This window comes from Acipenser ruthenus, chromosome 7 (assembly GCF_902713425.1).
Source record: "Acipenser ruthenus chromosome 7, fAciRut3.2 maternal haplotype, whole genome shotgun sequence".
In the NCBI taxonomy this organism is placed as follows: Eukaryota; Metazoa; Chordata; class Actinopteri; order Acipenseriformes; family Acipenseridae; genus Acipenser; species Acipenser ruthenus.
Window position 1 is genome coordinate 44,861,266 of NC_081195.1, and position 22,502 is coordinate 44,883,767.

At 37.7% G+C, this 22,502-nt stretch overlaps 1 protein-coding gene across 5 annotated transcripts in view; it reads right to left on the minus strand.

The window, feature by feature from the left end:
- Positions 1-22,502, minus strand: part of LOC117414487 (diphosphoinositol polyphosphate phosphohydrolase NUDT4B-like) — a 64,983-nt gene continuing 42,481 nt past the window's right edge. For 2 of the 5 annotated variants that reach the window (XM_059027070.1, XM_034024251.3), the window contains exons 2-5: positions 15,472-15,582; positions 7,210-7,254; positions 6,995-7,082; positions 1-2,394 (exon numbers count right to left, since the gene is read on the minus strand). In XM_059027070.1, the coding sequence (XP_058883053.1) occupies positions 2,189-2,394; positions 6,995-7,082; positions 7,210-7,254; positions 15,472-15,582 (450 nt within the window). In that variant the 3' untranslated portion in view covers positions 1-2,188. Of the gene's footprint in view, positions 2,395-6,994; positions 7,083-7,209; positions 7,255-15,471; positions 15,583-21,456; positions 21,529-22,502 lie in introns of all 5 variants that reach the window. The other 3 variants (XM_059027068.1, XM_059027067.1, XM_034024252.3) reach the window with 3 other exon arrangements.

The following is a 22,502-nucleotide window of genomic DNA, read 5'->3' on the forward strand; positions in this document are numbered from 1 at the left end:
CATTATGTCCTTTTAATAACTGCTCGCCACAAAATTAGATCATTTTTAATTAATTATAAAAACATCATTTCAGAAAAATAAAAAAAACATTTAGAAATAAATAATGTATATGCATGTTTGCATCTATATACAGGGAACCCTTAAACAACTCAAACTCTTTAAATGGACTTCAATTTTGTAGATGGATGTAGACCAGAGATGGTTTAGTGGTGTAATATCGCACAATTCCACACTCCTTTAATTCAAGGATGGTATAAAACATTTATACATTACAGAAAAAAATTAATTGTTCAATAATCAGAATCTATTGGTAATGTAGGTGTTATTCAGGTGGTTTCGCAGAGCCTGATTCGGACTAATCTTATTCAGAGATTAGTTGTGATTGTGGTCTGTGAAACCGGTCGTCTAAGTCAGTGGTACGTGTACTTGATGCACTCCCGGAGCATTCTGCTGCACATCCCAAAATATTTTTAAAAAATCAGGGAAAAAAAAGAATAATAATAAAATACATACAAAAACACAAACTTGGCCTTGTTCGTTAACAGAAAACACTTGTGCATGCACTAAATATACTGCATCTGTAATTTAAAACCAACTTTAACCATTTATATTCCACACTCCCCTCCTCTCCCCCAAACAGTAACTTTCTTTACAAATGTTGGCTTGTAATGCCTGATGTACAGAATGGACTTCTGAGAAAGAGTATTAAAAAAATAGAACTGTAAAGTAAATTTCTAGAAGGTAAATAGCACAATATTTCTGCTGCATTGTCCATGGAGCTGAATGTGGCAAATTTAGAGTTTCGCTGAAAGTAACACTACTCAAAAGACGAGTTTTTTTTTATTATTATTATTTTTATTTACAGCAGCACTTTTTGTAAAATTTTAGAAGTATACATTAATAGAAAATAAAGCATAGAAAAAAACTAAAATTTCCAACTTCCTTTTTTATGTATTAAGGTACAAACCACACAAGACCATTCCAGTCCTATTTTCTTGAAATATTTACAAACCTTATTTGTGTAATTTTGTAAATGTGATTTGGCATAATTTGTTTAATTTAATTTAGGAAATATTTGGCTGTAATATACTTCGCTCCAGTGGCTCTAACAGGAGAAAACGAAACCAGTGAGTCGATGAAATTGAAGGTTCAAGACCTAATACAGTGTAATATATTAACTACATTTGTAAATATATATATATATATATATATATATATATATATATATATTTGTTCTGGAACATACTTTTACAGTCTGTCTAATGTGTTTTTATGGGTTCCTCACAGCTGTGCTGTTTTGTTATTATTATTTGGGTCAGACATTTAAATGGACATCTGTAATTTGTTAAAATATTGAGGTAGCTTTGGAGTACTCAGAATTGATCAATTGGTGGACGAGGTTAGGGTCTATTTTACTGATGTAAACAGCAGCAGATCTAAATACAGAAGTTTTTACCCTGCTGATTCTTTATTAACATTATTACATATTACAGTGAAAGGAGGTCCTCGAAAAAGTGTGTACATTTTAGGGTAAAGGTATTAAGATCTGCCACTGTTTACATTATTAGAATACACCCATATTACTGGCACCATGCATCATCCAGCATTAAATAAGGTTAAAGTTCCCAATGCTAGTCTGACAGGGGTAGCTTCTTTAGCAGACACATGTAACAATATATACAAATTTGTCAATTGTTCAAATAGGACAATAAATCTATTGAATTTAAGGACCTGTTTCGTTTTCTTACCAAAAAGCCAGTGTACATTATTTCCCCAATATGATTACAGCTGTGTCTGCAAATCTCCAAGTTCACGAATACAGCATTTGTTAATTTCAAGTATAATTAAAACAGAGGTGTTGAATCATAAAGACCCTTTCATGTACTGTATAGGACTGTTTTAAAAAAATCCCCAAAAAGCAGAGTTAAAAAAAGGCCAATTAAGGCATCCTTAACAAAACATTGTTAACACAATTCCAGGTATGGCTTTGGTTTGTTGAAATATTATTTTAAAAATTATACTTAAAAAATCAAAACAAAAAAAAACACTAGTGTTAACACTGCAAGATTTCATGCAAATGTATTTGTTTTATGGATACATTTTACATGAGAATCCTGGGTCAGATGTCCCTACTCTCCTGTGAGTGCAGTGTCCCCTCTCCAGTGTGGGATAGGCTGTGACTGTCCGTTTATCTCACAGTGGAAGGCTTTCCAGGAGTCTGTGATGAGGTCACATACAGAGTGGAGTTGTCGTCAGGAAGGGTGGGAACCACAGAGTTGCCGTTGGTGGGAGAGCAGCCCAGTTTCAGTTTTTCCAAGTATTCCGCGTGAACCGGTTTGTGACACTGTAAAACTTTAATGGCATCTTCTATTTTAAACCATTCTCTCTTTCTTCCTAGAAGCAAAAGTCAGATCATTAGTAACAAGCTATGCATAGTTACACATCCCTCAACAGGCTGTCATAGTCGAGGGCCACAACGGGTCAGATTAAAATATCAATCTTAATGCAGACAGACATATTTTCGTGTTCTAGTCTGTCTACAGCCATTTTAATTAACGTAGGCCTTTTATCAGTATAAGAAGCACTAGAAAAGGCAACACCACTTCAACAATCTATGGGAAACAAATGGTTTTTCAGGGAAACTGTACAGCAAGGCAAGAGTTAACTGGTCAGAGAGCTGAGTGAAAAATCCTAAAAATAAGCACTGCTGTTCTATACTATTCAACATCACTTTCCAGCTGAAATACTACTTAAACTAGGTTATTTAAGGACTGACAAACTCTTGCCAGAGCCAATCCCCATTTACAGAGGGTATTAAAGCCAGTGATATTTATAAATGTGTCAAGACAGCTCTATTAAAAAGAGAGTTTAACACAGCAGCTAGCCTGCCACATCCTCATTGAAGGGCTAAATGGTGACACATCTGTAGTCACAAATGTCCCAAGTTAAGGGACTTAGCCACATTCTGATATTGCAAAAGGGCTGCAGCTAGTCAGGTGCCAGGGGAATGCTGACACACTGTACAGAATTACCAGGCCTCATTTGGTAGCATCTACAAATAGTGACAGGTTTGAATTACAGCGCACTTGTTCTTAAACAGGTTGGAAAGAATTTGGTTAACTTCCCTCAAAGATAAGAGTATGCACTCAATTTAATACCTTTTCTATTGAATGTCAGTGCCGGCAAAGGGGGCCACTTATCTGACTAAGCCCAATATTCACATACCAGATTTCATCCATAACTATCTAACACTCAATAATGAAACATTTTGAAATATGAAATGAAATGTAAAATTTAATGACAAAGGTTTTGACTTGAAGACTTTGAAACAGACTTCTAGTTGAAAACATTTGTCATTGAATTTAGAAATGTTTCAGGTTTGGTCACCATTGCTGGGTCAAGTCCATGAAACTTAACACTTTGTAGTATGTATTGACGAGACCTTGGAGCCACAGCCATTAAGTCGTATTTGGTAAACGCCAAGCTAAGACATAAAATATTGGAAACGCTGCAAGACCATAAATGGCCAACTGCTGCCAGATTCTTTCATCTCTGCAAATAATTTAACAGACCCTGACCGAGTGCTGCTACTGGTTGCTAGGACGACCACCTCTTCCCAGCTTCTGATAACATTCTACTGGTTGGGCTTTTGTTGTATGTAACTGTACCTTCACTTCGCGCCAAAATAATTTCTATGGCAATAACATGGCTACTCGACAAAAAATAGCAATAGCGCAAATAGCAAGACTTTGTGGGACCAAAGGAGAAGGACCATGGGAAACTGCTCAGCCAATGCTTGGCTAAATGTTTTTTTTAATGCAAAAATGCAAGTGAGCAGAGATGTATATTCCATTGACATGCTGCGTGTATGTGGTCCAATTACTGATGATAGCAGTAAATATTACTAAATGTATAGTTTACTAAAATTCAAAGATTTTGTTGAGTTGCAACTTGTTTATTTTCGTTATACCATGGAGTTTCAATACAATATAGTTTCACGTTTAGTGACTATGCAAAATTACTGTTTCAGAAGAGGGAAAAAATGGCTGATCAGAATTATTTTATGTGGATAACATTGTTCATATGTTATTGATTAATATGCTTTTTGAGATTTCATGGATTTGGGGATTGTGGCAGGACAAAAGCTCTAAAATGGGATGAGGTTAAATCTGGTGCAGCCATTCCCCAGTTCGGTAATTGAGTGCTAATTGAAGAATGGCCAACTGTATAAAGCAGGGTGAAATCCTATGTTGGGAGGAGTTTGTGTTGGGAGTGGTTTTGTTTAGGGTAGTGAAGGCGAATGCCCAGCCTACTGATTTAGTCTTTTGTTAAACCTTTTATTTTGGCGCTTGTGCCTGTTAATTTTGTGCCAGTTTGTTGTTTTGTTCAATAAATGTGCCCGTGAGTGCTTACAGCTTGGGTCATGATTGACGCAATCCTGTCACAGGGCTGCAGACGTATAGATAACAAACAACACCAGTTGATATGCTGCTGCTTGCAATTTCCAGATAGATTTTAAAATCTTTAACAACCATTTCAGAAAATACATCACATTTAAGTTTCCACTTTGGAAGACCCTGTGTGATTTTTTTTCAACGTGTATCCAGTTCAGGTTGCTTTGGTGTGCACTTTAAATATATAGGCGATTCTCTTTCCACATACTGATGAAAACAAGTATAATAATAAATGTTTTTGTGTGCAATATAATAATTTATGTGCAATGCAACAGATGTCACAGCTTGAGGCCATGCTAGCCAACACCTTAGATCAATGATTTGCACCTTGCTCGTAGGTATGCAGACACAATTAAAAAAAACTAAAATAAAATAATGAATAATACATTCCTATGTGTTTCACTGTTTATTTATGTTTCACTGTCATATCTAAATTGAAACAGTCCGTTGAAAATCCTCTGCCAAGTTGTAGTTGTATTTTTTCAGCTAGTCGGATTAGCCAGTGAAAATGACTTTGTCAGTCACAAACCAAGTTTCAGCTGACTTTGGGGTCTAGTATTGAGTGGAAAATCTAGGACAAGGTCCTTTCTTGTGTTGTTTGCAGATATAGTATAAAGAACAAACAAAAAGTCTATTTTAATTGTGAATCGAATGTAAAGAGAAGAACACTGCTAGAAGAAAGTGTGAACACTGGTAAGGAGTTTCAAATGCTTAGTGAGTCACATGGCAATAGAAATACTTTCTGCTTCAGTAGAAATTACTTTCTGTGCTGCTCCAGCCTGGGCCATGAATAACAAATAACAATTGCTTTAGATACTGGTTAAAGAGAAACCTCCAAAAAGATTTTCAGGAGGAATATCAGAAAAGCCCTACATACCAACAGAATATCACAGATATCATACTGGATCTCATGAAGTAGAGATTGAAGCTGCTTTGAAGGACATTTTGTGAAGTTAGTGATTGAGATTCTAGATTTCTGGACATTACTGCTGATCTGTCTTCTGCATACTTTGGAAGTTAAGAGATTGTTTATATATATATATATATATATATATATATATATATATATATATATATATATATATATATATATATATATATTACACAACATTCCCTTTTTCATATGACACCACCTGGTTTACTGCTATCAGACTCTGAACATTGAGACACTCCTTCTCAGTTATGGAATTCCAGCTCAATGTTTATGCACACTGATGCTATATAAAGATCACTTCCTTAGAAACTAAAATGAGTAGAAGCTGCCTATCAGGCTCTTTGTACAATCAACAAATGTTACCAAGGGGTGGTTTTATATTTTTTTAAAGCCATTGTCTATTGAAACCTGATCATTACTTTTTAAAATTTATTTTGTAAAAACATAGGTTACAAGCAATCAAGGCATTAGCATTAGTTGCTAAGAAATGTGTAAGACTTGTTTTGTAGAATGTAAGCTGTGAGGCACTCCTGTTTTAACCTGCCTCAGCAGCTCCAATCTAACTAGCTGTCCCTTGGGTGTGTGGGGTTTGCTTACCTGGAGAGGGTGTTTTTAGAGTGCAATAGTTGTTATGGCAACAAATATATTTAGTACAAACTATTTTTCTATGTGATAGACCACGCTGAGGTGTCAAATAACAATTCCTGTATTTATTAATAAATAAACACATAAATAAATAAAAATATCTGTGTAAATAATGCTAGGAGAGATTCCTGTTGCAATATATACATTTTCATATTCTTATGTCATGGTACATGAAGTATGGCTGAAATTGTTTAGAGCCTAAGACTGGCAACAGCATGGGTTCACTGCGTGACCCACAAAGGACATGGGACCTTGTGTCTTTGTGTATTTGTGTGTGTATCTATGTGTGTTGTGGGGAGGTGGCACTTTCTTGGGCTGATGCCAGTCGCCTCTATTGTCCACATTTGAAAGATTTATCGGTCCTCTTAGAATTGAGAGAGACAATATATTTCAAGCTACTGGGGCACAACAAAGGTGCCTTTCAAACTAATAAATCTAGAGTTTTCAATTAGACCAAATGAAATCTTGCATTCTTAAATGCCAAACAATAACTCTTTAATGGTAAACCTAAAATCTCATTGTGTTACAGATAAAGGAGCCAAGCCCTTTTGAAAGGAGTGGAGAGGTGGTATTTTTGCCATGCTCAATCATTTCCAAAATCTTTTGAATCAGTGTCTAGTTTTGATTCAAGCAGCTGCTTATCAATAGGAATGAGTCAGTCATAATGGGGCATCGATTGAAGTTGTATATCTTTGGGAGTGTAGCCTGGTGGCTTGACGCACCAAAACATTAAATCTGTTCAATTCATATCCTGACTGCTGCAGTCACAGGACCAGTGAGCTCATGCCAGACAAAGAAGGCATTTTGACTGCAGGAGTAAAAGAGTCCCAAAAGTGTGCCCCTGATGCTTAGTTCCAGACACAGTAACTGGTTTGGGAGGCTTTAAGTCTTGAAAAGACCTGAAGCTACTGTATACCAACCCAGTTCTAGAGGCGGTAATGTAGAAAATGGTTGTACTTACCTATATTAACAGAATCCTCCCAGTCTTCAAGGGTCTCTGTCACTGTGAGAATGTATACGTATGTTCTATGCTTCCTGTCTTGGTTCTGCTTAAAAAGTATGATTAAAAAATGTTATGGACTTGCAATCAAAGGCTTTACTTTAGATAGATTCTTATACAGTTGTGTTTACAGTAGAGCCATGTGACAGGTTTGAAATGTTAGACAAGATACTCACCTCAAAAACTCCCAGCAGCCTTCCTAACTTGCCTTTCACACCAGCCTGCACAAATAAAACAAACAGTCAGTTTGAATTACGAGTCACCACAGCTATTTATTCGCATTTGTACTTTGACATTAAAATCCCACCAGAACTACGGTGGTGTCTTTTGAGGTCCATCGGTGCATTCTGAGAGGATAAGAAACAGAGCACTTATTATGAATTGTAACTTTAAAAAGAAAAAAAAAACACCTTTCAATTCAACAGCTCTTTGATCCATGAGAAGCTATTAGAAAAGTAGTTTTCAAGACAAATGTCTAAGAGCCAATAGTCAGAGTTCAAATTCCAGTTCAGTTGCTCGCTCACTCTTACCAGAGGAAGGTTTGTTGGCTTCCCTATGACTCAGTCCTGGTCAGGTGTAAAAAAAGGGGGGCAGAATCAAATGAACTGAGGTAAAATAAATACATTTCATGCAGCAACCACAGTCAGTGCTTGGGAGGTGTAATAGTGTTAAGAAGTTTGATAGCCTCTATGGTGCCAAAGATACTTTTATATAATTTGTTTGGAAAAAGTTTAAAATGTATTAAAACCAGTGTATTTTAACATGAAACACAGCTTATCTGCATTGGGTAGCATACAAAGTAGCAAGAGTCAACACTTCAGTCACTTTGCAGCTAATTAAGGTCTGATTATCTCACACCGTATGTGGTTTCAGAAAAGGAATATCAAGCAGAGAGTGAGAACACATTTAGCTCCCAGTCTCCCTCAAGCTGCTAACATTTTGCCAAGTTCATAGGCTTTTGAGAACCAATAATACAACTCTCTGAAGAAATTGAATTTATCACTGAATTCTAGGTTTTTAAACAAGAGTTGTTTTCATACTTGAGAGAGTGGGAAGGTATATTTATTGTGTGCAATTATATGTCTTTATATACCAGGCAATATTTGTGTCTAAGAGGAGAAACACCTACTAATACTCTGCATTTCTGTGGTTTCTGGGGAGCTGTTACAAGTGGGGGTATTCTTTATAAATAGTTTACACATTTAACAATGTTATCTTTATAAGAAACTGATCCATGCTTTTCATGTTTTATATAGTACACTTGATTATGTGACATGAGCTGTACAGAAGCTTAGGGAACTACATAAATACGCACACACAAATACTTGAGGGGGTGGTGGAAAGAATCCAAATACTGAGAGAAAAAAAGAAAACAAACTAACAATCTGTATCAAACTTTCAACATTGTTTTTATCAGATGACAGAGGAATTTGAATTAGGGATCACATGAATAGATGATGTGTCTCGACAGGGTTTTTTGACTATTTATACCTTGTTAAAATATAGATGTAACACACAAGGATACGTAGTAAGTACTTTTGCAAAAATGCAAACTTGTGCATTTCTTGCACAAATATTATTTAAAAACCTGCGTTGCCACCCCTTTCCCAGTCCTGCGGCAGCTGTATTAAACTAAGGCAATTGCCATGCTGAGCCAGATATAGTGGAATACCTTTATATAACACAACTTTACATTTTACAACAGCATATGACCAAACTTGTGATAAATACTTACTATAATGCATTAGCTCAAAATGTTATTTAATAAAGAAAAAAAAAGTGTACATGTTTGAAGAGTCTTTTGTGCGAGGTCTTAAGAATGCAAGTCCTGAAGCACATTGGTTTTGGCTTAAGTTAAGCTTTTATCCTGTATCCTGTATTATAGTATACAGTATAGTATACTGAGGATAAGGGCGTCTGCTAAGAAATTAATAATAATAATAATAATAATAATAATAATAATAATAATAATTTCAAACTTAAATTCTTCCTACTGGCTGAAATGAAAGCTTCTAGAAAACCAGCTGGAATAATATACCTGTATAAACATAATCTGATTAAAGAAGCAGAACAGCACAAACAGAGCCATGCTGGAGTCACCTGCTCTTACCAGCCTGATGGTTTTCCCAATACAAGTAAATGACAAGGAACACATAGCCCCCACCTTAACAGCCACAAACACAAAGTTCCTTTGATAACTGGTTAATTCAGGTTTTGCTATAGATTAATTAAAATTGATTAACGATTTATTGTAGTTTTGACCAGCAAAAAATGCCAATTTCACAACCCAAATATATACAGTTTAACCACAAGAGACTAGCATAATAAATGCAAGTCACATCAGTGCAGTCCAAACTTTTCACAATATTATTGTACAATTTAGCATACCTTCAACAGAGGTACTGATAACTAAAAGGGTGCAAAACCCTTCCATAATGCAACAGTAGCTTTAAATTATTCGAGATATATAAGTAATTAAATTACGAAAAGGGAAAAGCCATCTGAATCAGCTCAGGTACGGAACAGTATTTTAACAGATCTAGTTTTTTTTAGACAGACAGAGCAGTCGTAATGGTGAAGCTAACCTTCTTGTGGAGCTCATGACAAGGGTTATCTGCAATGTTGGGTTGATTGACATGTGGTGCCTGTCTGTTCTAGTATGCAAATACAGATAAAGATTTGCACCCCTTGCATGGCTGGCTTCCTACTTGCTTTACGCAGAGATAGAGATTACCAGTAACAGGATACAGCATTAAAAAAAGGCTCAGCCATGTGGGGAGGATGCACTGCTGTAGTTACCAGCTAAACAGTGGTATCAATGTAGAGATCACATTTCTGAATCCCTCCTATTCAAGGTTTATAAAAATCCAGTTAACAGTTTTCAATGAAGCTGATCTACATTGTGCACCAATACCTTTCTGGACAGTAACAAATCTGGGGTTCTCATTAAATTATGATTTATTTTTTTAGCAGACTTACAACTGAAACAAGATATCACATTATTTTTTACATTTATACAGTTGGGTTTTTATTGGAGCAATCTAGGTAAAGTACCTTGCTCAAGGGTACAGCAGCAGTGTCCCCCACCTGGGATTGAACCCACGACCCTCCGGTCAAGAGTCCTACTCCACACTGCTGCCCCACAAATGTGACATGAAGCTGTGGCCCAGTATATTGTTGAATGTCAACCCTGTTGGAAATATTCCAGACCTACCTTGTTATAAAATTGTCCCAAAATAGCTACTGGAAGGATACTCAAGACACTAAGTAATATATTAATGAGCAATTTGGCAAGCGTGGAAGCCATAAAGCAGGCTGCTACACAGGCGTGGTAGAGATGCTGATACTGGGGGAGGATGGTGTATGTTATATACTCTGTCCTGTGAACACCTATAAATCTCCACAACGTGTCTAGTCTCTAGCCAATGACAGCAATGTTGAGTTATTTATTGCTTCCTAATATTTTACCTTTGGCTTAGATGCAGTGTTTTGATTTCAAAAGTATTATAATTATGGTGGCGAAAAAATCCCTACCCTGCTATTTTAAAATACATTAATACCATGGTTATAACATTTAATACAGGTTTAAAACTAGAAAAAGTTTTCCCTTCAAAATGGTTACAAGCCTGGTTGCCCCACAGTAGTGAACAGTCAAGTACTACTGAACTGTACTTTACTAGACCGTATCTTCAAAATAACTCTAGAGAGCCTGAAGCCAACTGCTCAGAGCTTTACGGAGTGATAAACACCTTACCAATATAACATCTCCAGCAGCCCAGCTGTTTTTAATCAAATAAAATTAGCAGGAGGAATCTCAGGCTTTTCTGTTAAGAGTAAAACAAAAATAAGCAACATGTCTTGTATTTAAAGACCAGGCCAGTATATTTGTGTTAGTATATTCCTCCAATCTAGCTTTATTTAACTTTCAGATATACTAATGAATCTGTACAAGCACTTTTTAAAAATATAGTCTGGTGTGGTCAGTGGATTTCTTCCCAATTCTCATATTAAAAAGAAAGGGTTCGACCTAGTGATGCATCGCAGTGCAGTCCCCGAGGGTCAGACTTGGAAACTCTGGGCTGCTTTATGGCTTGTGAGTTGTCATTAGTTTATCATTTGCTTAAAAGTTTAAACAACAGTAAAGGCTTATTTCCTTTCCCCTTCCCTTGCCTCACAGTACCTCAAACACTCAAATCCAAAAATATTTTTTATAAAAGTTTTTTTATTTGCACCACTGTAGGAACAAATTATTATTATTATTATTATTGTTATTTGGAAGGCAACATCGTACTGATGGGACTTTAACAAAACTATGACACATTATGTTAAGATATGGATCTACATTGGGTAGTAAATTATAATCCTGGCATACAGTTACAGGAGATAATGAGTACAGTACAATTAATATAGGCTATAAAATTGGGAGGGCTACTGGTATAGAATATCAGGGTGGGGATAATGGGACTTTTATCACCAGTTAAGAATGTGAAAAGTGCTAAATTGGTTTAGACTAGTTATATGGGATGGGAGTGATGCATGTTAATGTCAATGCTTGAATTACACTGCTGTTGTAGTCTAAAGTGCCTACATACATAATATTTATTTATCCATATTTTGTGGGTTCAAATACCAAATAATGTAATGTAATTGAATGGTGTTTTTGTTTTGTTTTAAATTGTAGTAGGAGTTATGACTTACATTTAAACACTATTGTAACATGGAACCATGAATGTGCAGTACAGTAACTGTCTTCGTTTTATTAAGACTGAGATAACAGGTGTTTATACCAAACAAATATAGTTGTTTTCCAATTATCAATACAAATGCAAGAAAAATTGCAAATAGCCCAATAGCACCATAAGTTATGTATGCTTAGGCTACCACCCTGTTTTTCAATGGTACTGTTTCATTTCCAGCACAATCTGACAACTGATGCACCCTGTAGTTAACAAATATTTAGAGACAAATCTCTGACTTGCCAGATATGTTATAAAAACAGCAATAGGCCTGTACACATCACTGCAAAAATGCAACACGATCATGGGGTTCAAGTGCCTGTATAACCCACATGAGATCTTGCCCTTACAGGTTAGTGCAGTATGTCATCAACCTTGTAATACACCCATGTCCAATTCTGCACTCTCTGCTATGTTTATATATATATATATATATATATATATATATATATATATATATATATATATATATATATATATATATATATTTATATATATATATATATATATAGTAATCGCTGTACATTCACAGATGGCCAAAATACACAGTATGTTATTACAGATTCCCAATTCAAATTCCCAATTCCACTAACTAAGAAATTAGTATATATGGAGGAATTAAAGTACTGCAGGAAAGTGTGTGTGCTTAACAGCAACAAATATGAATGCTAATCATATACTGTACAATATCCGGCCTCTGTGACTCCAAAGAAAGAAAGAAAGAAAGAAAGAAAGAAAGAAAGAAAGAAATTAACCTAGAAATCATCAAGTGAAACATTACCCCTGATACATATTCTGCACCCTGCATCTCTGCAGGTACCCTCTTTGCACAATTAGCATTTCCGCCAGCAGCTGTCAGACAATAAATTCTCCAGGAATGCATTAGCCGTCTCCAGGAGGAATGCTGTCTCACTGTCTGTCATAAACGAGGCTGACAGTTCAATTCGTTTTTCTATGTGTGGGGTATTTTATAGATCAGGCCTATCCTCTGGAAACCACCTTTTCTTCAGAGGATCACATGATTTCCCTTTATATTAATGGACGAACAAATGACTATACTAAACTGTGCTGACGACGTGTAGATATTCTTTTCACCCTGTCCTCATAAAGGCAGTACTGGAGAGAGCACCGGCTCTATGAAAAGGAAGGATAAAAGATGTTTGTATTCTTATATTTGAAATGCATGGGTCGTGTTCCCCACTTCCAAACGTATTCACAGTAAGAGAAAACATCAAAGGGGTTGTCTGGTCATTACTGGTGTATCATACCAACAATAGGTTTTTGTTGCCAGCAGAAACACAATTTGTTCTATGGAGTTCAAAACTTTCAAGATCTTCAGTAGGCAGACTCATGCAATCCTGTGTTCTTATTGTCAAACTGTGCAGTAGATTTGAAGGATGGAGTATTATTACCCAAGTCCAATCCAATTTTGAGATTCAAGAGATGAATGTTGAGGGCATATGTGGACTGGCTTTTTGATATTCTATCATTCAGCAGTTTAGGGGTAAATAAGAATCTATGGACATTTCTATTACAATTTAAAAAATGATGTGCTACCTAACTAATCAAGCTGAAAAATAAAAACTAGTTAACCTAGACCCTAATCAGAACTTGAGGAATGCTACTAAACATGCTCCCAACTGCAAGCAGGTAACTTACCTCATGTCAAGATCTAACCAGTTTACTGAAGCACACCATATCAAATATTTGTATTTTAAAAAATTCTTCCACTATAGGCAAATTCTGCAAAAGTAAACACAGTGTGGGAATGAGACCTAAATAAAGGCACTTACTAACATTAACATAATACCTTTTAATATTGTTGTACACCTACTTGTACTTGAAGTAAATTACAACCATTTCAAATTCCCCACAGTATTCCTCCAGTATATTACTACATAACAATTTTAAAAACAGACAAACACATACACATGTAAGACATCCTCTATAGCCACGAAAGATTAAATTTCTGATTTCATCATGCTACATGCTTCACGTAGGAAAGCCCATGTCTTTGGAGCCACATTCCTGAACTACTGAACAGGTGCGGGTTGTACCGTAATTTCAGTGGATGACAAGGAGAGACTGACGGGGTCCTGACAGCGCACAGATGGAATTTTAGTTGAGAAACCCTGTAAGGGTTCATCTATTTTTTTAGTCAGCGTAGACACTCCAGTCCAGCGTAATTTAAATCGCTGGGACTCTTTGACCCTGCTAGTACAGCAGGCCGTGTTTCAGAACTGTCAGTGGATTCTTTATTTCACATCTTGTCAAAAATCCCTTCGTCTCCCATAACAAAATGGAAGGTTTTCTTTGGATTTGATTTTAAAAAAAAGCCAGACTACTGTACACATATGGGCATAACTGTTACACTCACAGGAACACCAAACTTTTAAATATTATAACAAACAAAAAACAAAAACAGTTGGTATGTTGGCAATTTCAGCAATGAATCCAAAATGCTCTTTTAACTTTGTATGGATTTCAATGTATTACAATTTAGGTTTCTGTGTATATAGATATAGATCAGTAGAAACTCCAATACATGGTTGATAGTTCTGCAAGTATGGATTCTGATCTAAAAGGAATTCAGGATTTGAGTTTATACTGTACAGCGATGGCCAGTTTTGCAATATAGAATGAAAACATTTTGCAGAATTAAACCTGATGAATAAAATGACGTTAACATTTTGAATTATATAGCGCTTTGTAGTTTTCCATATACTTAATGTAAAACTGAAAGAAAAAATGAAAAATGTGACATTTTGAAATCTAACATGAAATACTGTACTACTATTATGGCTTCCGGTAGACATCTGTGATATCATTTTTGTAGTTTCTTTAATTACATGATGTAAAATAAATACATGATGTTCACAGAGTTTTTTTTTTTATTTTTTTATTATGGTGTTGCAAAACTTGTGTCCGTAGCGGAAGGTTGTCTTTAAAGTACTAAAAAGACACAATGTAATAAAATATTTTAAAAGGGTTATGAAACAGTATTCTCTCATAACTAGGAGATGTCAGGACTTTCATTTGGTGTGGAATGCAAACCTCCCCCAGGTGCACAGTAAACAGAAAGCAATGCTCATTAAAACAGGTCAGTCAAGGTATTTTGGGAAGTGTTTAATTGAACTAGGCAAGTCCAGGAAAAAACAAACCGCGGTTTACGTTTCCTAAAAAACATGCAGCTGGAGATCTCAGGTCAACAGTGGTAGGGAGCTTTATTATTTGTTACATTTCCATTCACCTCTCTGTAGTCTAGAGACAACCAGCCACTACGTAACGCCTACCTCTTTTAATACACATTTAATACATAACCTGCACATTTTGTTTGTGTAGCAAAAAAAGAAAAAGATAAAAGTAAAAGACTTTGTTGCCTTACTGATTATTTACAAAATTAATCTAAAATCTTTTTTTTTTTTTTATTACCATTTGTGAATGTAAGGATCAGGCAATAGTTTGGGTTCTGTTGGTAAAAAAAAAAAATGTTTTTGCATGCACATGGCACAGCTTCATCAAAATGAGGTAAATAACTGCAACAGACAGTCGGTGAATTTGATATGCACTATTACAGATTTATTCTCCGTCTGGACCAGCGAACAAGGTTAAAAAGACACCAGACCAGAAATGCACTTATAAAAGGTTTTCTCTCATCAGTCAATTGTAGACTGTACTGCAGATCGATAAGGGGCTTCTTACCTCTTCATAAACTTCCCTGACTGCAGCACCACCAGGCTCCTCCTCGGGCTCCATGCCTCCACCTGGCACAATCCACTGGTCCGGGTGCCGACTACTGCTAACCAGCAAAACCTGCAAGAAAACACTGTGTTAGTACCCACAGGCAAGCTGAAGGATGGAATGGGACAAAAAACAATTTTAAAAAGTCAATACTGACATGCCAGTGTTTCAGTGAAAGGGATATTTTTCTCTGTCTTGTGTTGAACAAGTTTTATGAATATAGTGCTTGGAAGTAGATTATACTTTTACTTACACAAGTTATTTCAATGGGGTAAAAATGCAGCCTGGTTTGCTACACAAAATACGTTCATTATCCTATATTCATTATTTTCTAGTTTCGCCTTTTCTCTCGACATGTATGTTAAATGTCTTTTATCGCCCCATGAAATCAACATAGTAAGCATCTGTGCCAAGAGCGACACTTAAGAGTTTTCCGTAAGCAAGTCTGACCTATTTCATAACAAATCTGAAACATTAATACCAAACCCTGTTTAGCTTGCAGGGGGGTGCAGATGAGATATTGCAATTCCCATCGAACCCCATGCCATGTGTACAATTTCACAGGTCAGCTAGAACAGCTTCAAATAGCCTCCTAACAGCATTCCTCTTGAACCAAATGTTTCACAGACAAATGCATTAGATGCAATAGCAGCCCAAATGAGAATTGTTATTACTCTCTGTAAATGGCTGCTAGAAATGTTTGGCCTAGAACATAAAAGGATATTGAGAGGGAAATGGGAACAACAACCCTGGAGTCTATATGTCAATTTAACATTGTATACCATGCAGCACAAAGCCAACAATATTATGTCTAAAATTAAAATGTCAATGAACATGAAAGCAGAATAGGCAAGATAAGAGTCAGAGATGTGGTGTGATAGCAAGAGGACTAGCAGGAGATGCCCAATATGTGACAGAGTTACCAAAGCTTGACTGTATTTATAGAATAGCCTTGTGTCAGGGGTGAATATGGAGGTAGTTATTATTCAATGGAAACTACAAGGTGGAATGCTTAGAGAATATTTCAGCAAAATATATATTATTTGACTTACCGTACACAAATAAATAAATAAATAAATAAATAAATAAATAAAATCCTTCAAAAGGGCAGTGAATTGGTGGAAGGCCCTAGACCATCAACCCTATTTACCATCAACATAGCCTAACTGTGATTGAACAGAATAGGTGAATTATTGCATTATAATAATAATAATAATAATAATAATAATAATAATAATAATAATAATAATAATAATAATAACAGTGAAATTGGGAATACAGCATACAGTTTATCAGTCACTGCTGTCAATAGTCATACATGACAGGGTGCTGCTCAGTTCTAAAATATCTGACCGCTAACCCATGCCACAGCTCCAGTGTAAAAGAAAATATGTGGGCTCTGCAAGAAGAAGTCTAATTGTACCACAGGCAGAAGTGCCACCACAACTTGGCAAAAAATAAAATGTGCCTACTTTAATTAAAAACAATATTATTTTTCTTAAAAACTGGTGTGGTGCTTAAGTGGTTATTATGTAAATGTATTAGGGTTTCGTGTACTGTACCTTGATAAACTGCCTCTGTTTCATGTGAACTCTTGTTACAAGTGTTCCTGTGCTGTTCTATAGGGTTTTAAGTTTAGCTATGTCAAATTACATTAAAAACAACAGTTTGGGCTCAAATGTTAAACTGGTGCTTGTTTGCTAGTTTCTGTAGCCTACTGTATTTTGCAACACTACATGATCTTGCCAGGACAAGTTCAAATATGTTGCCTCCCTGTTGCTGCAAAAACATTTAAAATGAATGAGCAGTTTATTATTGCCTCACTCAGAGGCCTCCCCTGGTAATTCACCTTACAGTAGAAAACATTTCAGAAAATGGAATGGTGGTAAACGCCCTTACCCTTAAGGGGTCTCCCTATGCAATGTGAAAGATAGCAGGAATGCAGTGTAATGGCACGGTCATCTAGGACTGCAGCTTTTGGTTTTGCTGATTAGAATACTGTACCCAGGCATGCAGTCATGTGAAAGTCAATTGCAGAACTGCTGAATAGCAGGATTGCTGTGTTTCATTAAATCATACAGAGGCTTTGTGAAAGCTTTAAATCAGCACTTACCTTTCTGAATAAAAAACAAAAGCTTAGACTTTATGGTAGTTCGTCAACAGAAGAACCAACACATATGCACGTATGCAGTGTAAAATGCCTCCAACAACAACTCTTATGCATGACCTTGCAAATGTCAGGAATTCAGATGGCTCATCTCACAGCTGCTCTATGGCTTTTGACTCAATGATTTTGTTAAGTCATGAATAGGGAAGGATTAAGAAAAACATCTGCAACATGGATGAGACACAAGCTTGTGTCAGAGGCCAAATTACTACAAATTACTGGGGCTCCTGAGTGGCGCATCCAGTAAAGGTACGCCACGTGGAGTACAGGATGCGCCCTATAGCCTGGACCGAATCCAGGCTATGTCACTGCCGACCGTGACCGGGGCGGCGCACAATTGGCCGAGTACCACCCGGGTAGGGAGGGCTTAGGTCGGTAGGGGAATCCACAGTTCACTGCGCACCAGCGACCCCTGTGGCCGATAGGGCACCTGCGATTCTGCAGTGGAGCCATCAGATCTGTGTTGTCCTCTGGCACTATAGGTCTGATGGCTTTGCAGTGCGAAAAATGACAGATTAGCAGGAGCACGTTTCGGAGGACATGTGTTCCAGCCTCGTTTCCCCGAGTCGCCAGGGGGTTGCAGCGGTGATCCAGATACAAATAACAATTAGGAATTCCAAACATTGGCGACAACAATTAAAAAAAAATGTCTGAGCAAATATAAAGAGCGTATGGGTAAGTGGATTGTCAGTGGAATCCTTCAAGTGCTGGCAGGTACTGTGTTAATCCCAGCCCCCACCCTCTTCCAATATATAAAATGAAAGAAACTGCTGACTGCATCTTCAATGGATGGCATTATTGCTCTGTTCCTATCATGCACCCTTTTATCCTACATATTGGTGGAGGATCTCATGACCAAAATACCAAACAATTAAGCACAGCTCCAAATTATTGGATTATAGCTCGGCTTTTAACACAATTATTCCGGATATTCTTATCACCAAATTGGTCACTCTTGGCCTTCCCCCCCTCACATGTGCTTGGATAAAGGATTTTCTCACTAACCGGCCCCAGACGGTGAGACTCGGACCCTACCTCTCCTCCACTCGCACGCTGAGCACCGGCTCCCCACAGGGCTGTGTGCTGAGCCCCCTCCTGTACTGTCTCTACACCCACGACTGTTGTCCGGCCCACAACAACAACCTTATCGTCAAGTTTGCTGACGACACCACAGTGGTCGGACTCATCTCAAAGGGAGATGAGGTAGCTTACAGAGAGGAGGTCCTGAACTTGGCAGCCTGGTGTTCAGAGAATAACTTGGCTCTAAACACTAAGAAAACCAAGGAGATCATTGTAGACTTCAGGAAGAATAACATCGACCTAGCTCCCCTTTTCATCAATGGTGAGTGTGTGGAGAGGGTCCACACCTTCCGGTTTCTTGGCGTCCTTATCTCCGCTGACATCTCCTGGACAGACAACATCACAGCGATTATCAAGAAGGCTCAACAGCGGCTACACTTCCTGAGGGTCCTCAGGAAGTACAACCTGGATTCCAATCTGCTGCTGACCTTCTACCGCTCGTCCGTTGAGAGCCTGTTGACATACTGTATCACAGTATGGTACGGCAGCTGCACCGTGGCAGACAGGGAGAGGCTTCAGAGAGTAATAAGAGCAGCACAGAAGATCATTGGCTGCCCTCTCCCCTCCCTGATGGATATTTACATCTCCCGCTGCCTCAGCAGAGGAAAAACCATCATTAAGGACAGCTCCCATCCTGGTTCTGATCTGTTTAACCTGTTGCCCTCAGGGAGACGTTACAGGTGCATCAGAACAAGGACTAACAGATTCAAGAACAGTTTTTTCCCAAAAGTCATAACCACTTTAAACTTACACATGCATTGACTTACAGTATAGGTATATAGCGTCTCAGAACTGTGCACTTTACAGCCCCCCTCACTTCCCCCCCTGGGCACTACTTATTTTATTTTATGTTGTTATATTTATTTATTTATTTTATTTTATTTATCTTATTTATCTTATGTACATGTTGGCACTGAAAATAGGAGTGGTTTTTAATCTCATTGTACATGTGTATAGTGACAATAAAGGCATTCAATTCAATTCAATTCAAATTCCGAAGCCCATTTCAGCCCCTCCTTCCCTGGCACAGCCCTATTCTACTTTCTACACTGAACATTACATTCACTCCCCTAACATGCTCTTTACCTTCTCCTCCTGGCAGACTGCCATGCACAGAGACTGGCTTGGCCCATTCATACATTGTAAATGGGCATCTCAGTTTAAAAAAGATGGCTTTGTTTCATTTTGAACTGGGTCTGTGTCAGTGTGTGGCGGGTTCATCTACAGGGAACTATAAACTGAGAGCAGAATATGCCTCACTGCCGGAGCAGAGCACTACAGTGAATGTAGTGTTTCTATCAATGGAGCATCAAATTGATCTATTCAAGAATCAATGGTTACACTTTAGGCTGTACTTGCATCAGTCTTTTGGATTAATCTTAGTTAAAAATGAATAGAATAAAGTATAGAATAGAAAATTGCTGTTCAGGCAATGACAGAATATTCACTAGCATCTGTGTAAAACTACAGAGGCTTAAAAAAAACTAAAGTTTCTTAGATTGTTATTCGAATTAAAATTTCTCTCCATCATTACACTCATGAGTAAACCCTCTTTTAATATTTCTAAACTTCTTGTATATTATGTATTCTTTATTAAGTTTAAATAAATTGAAGTTAAATTGAAGTTCTAGGCTGTTGTTGGTTTCCCTATCAGTAAATTAAATGTACACAAAACTTTGACAGATGTTGAAAAAATTAAATAAAATTAAAAAAAGAGAGAGCTGAATGAAATTGCAGAGTACCAGTGGTTTAGTCCTCTTCAAGCAGACTAACTTCAGGACTAGAAAATCCCAAATAACTGAACAAAATGTGTCCCAATTGCAGCGTACTAATCAGAAGATCCAGTTAATTCGTGTAGTTGATCTGATCAAGCGGACCAAGTTAGACTGATCATGGTAACCAACCCATAGACCAGTATGAGGAAAACATAAATCAGGATTTGAAGAATCATTTTCTGTGTGTTGTAGTGCAAAGTTATAAAGTTAATTTATTAAATGATATATCCTTTTTTAGGACTTTAACCAACATAATCTGTCTTTTAAAATGTACAGGAAGTGGATCCACCATTCTACACAATGCATATGCTGTAAAACCGTGTATATTGCAGGACAATCTACACACCCCCATTGTGCTCTGCACACATGTTTATGATGTATAGCCTGCTTGATAAAGGCAGTTTGGTTTTGTACTTTCAATATTCTTAGTACATTTGTGTGGTTATTTTAATATGATCATTAATGGTACTTTAGGCCAAGCAAGTATCAAACTCACTTAATACCTCTATTGGATGCATCAAGTGGACTAAATTTGGTATGCTGCAATTGACCTCTGATTTAGTAGAGTGAAAATATAGTTTATTTCACTGGGCGTGAGCTGGGGGGGAAGGATAAGGCAGAAGAAGCAGCAAGGAGCAGTTAGTAGGACAGAATGTGGTTACTGACTGAGGGCAACGCTGTCGCACATCCCAGGGGCAGAGGACCCAGCAACCGAAACAGGATAGAAAAGAGGTCACCGACTGGGGCCGACGCTGTCGACATCCCAGGGGCGGAGGACCCGGCAACCGGAAACAGGATAGAAAAGAGGTCGTCGACTGGGGCCGACGCTGTCGGCATCCCAGGGGCAGAGGACCCGGCAACCGAAAACACATATGAGGGTTATGACTTGGAAAGCCGCCCCTCGGGAGGAGATGAGAGAGGTACCCAGCATCTGAGGCTTCTGTAAGGGGCACTCGTAAAACCCCTGATTGGCCGAGACATCACGCTGCCTGGGACCTGAAAATAAGGACAAAGCATTGAGGTTAGTATAGGACTCGGCACGAGTGACCACGTCCTGAAGAGAGGCAGAATAGAAGAGAGCCTCGAGTGAGATGAGCGCAGGAGCTGCGACAGGATAGAGTTTGGCCGGGGGTCCGCTCTGACTCACGCGGTGAGAACCCCTGAAGGTAAGGGAGGCGGCTGCCTAGCCCTGAGGTCGGGGAAGTGAGCCTCACTTGCCCCCCAGAGATGACTGATGCGAAGGCATGTAGAAGGTGGAGGAGGGGAGGAGGAGGAAAACGAAACACTAGACAGAAAAGGTGCAGGTGATCAGGTCTTAAATAGTAAATAGATACTAATTAACGGGAGATTAGAAAATTGAAAGATTAGAAGATTAGCGGCCCCCCCAGCTCCACGCCCCCCGAACCTCGCAGCCTAACATTTAAACCTTCCTGTAAATCATTTTTACCACTGCTTTTACATCACCCATCACAAATAATTATGTGTTGAACAGTGCAGAACAAAATGCAAGCAGCTTTCCAGAGTTCCAATACAAGAGACTTTGTGAAATCCCTAAATAAACTGTATTAATAACTAGAAATGACTGCTCCCATAAGCCACAGCATAACACTAATGTTGCTGGCTGATTAAATAAACTGGATAGTGCTCTCATGGCAGATGGCGGTTCAGGCAGGTGTTCTCAACAGGGACCAAACAATCCATTTCCTTAAATTGCACATTGTTCAAAGATGACTCGAGGTAGCCCCAAACCCACCTGCGTTTGTATTCTCTACTATAATTGTTGCACAGGAATGAGGAAATAATGCAGGAAGTATTTACACAATTGACAGGAAAATGCTGCAGAATTAGATGTACAGGAAACCAAAAGCTGTGGGAGGTCTGTGCATTACAGTTCAGCTAATAAACCACAATTCACTGTCCTTGCTTCTTTATAAGTAAATAATCACTAAACAACTTGTGAAGGATTGTAA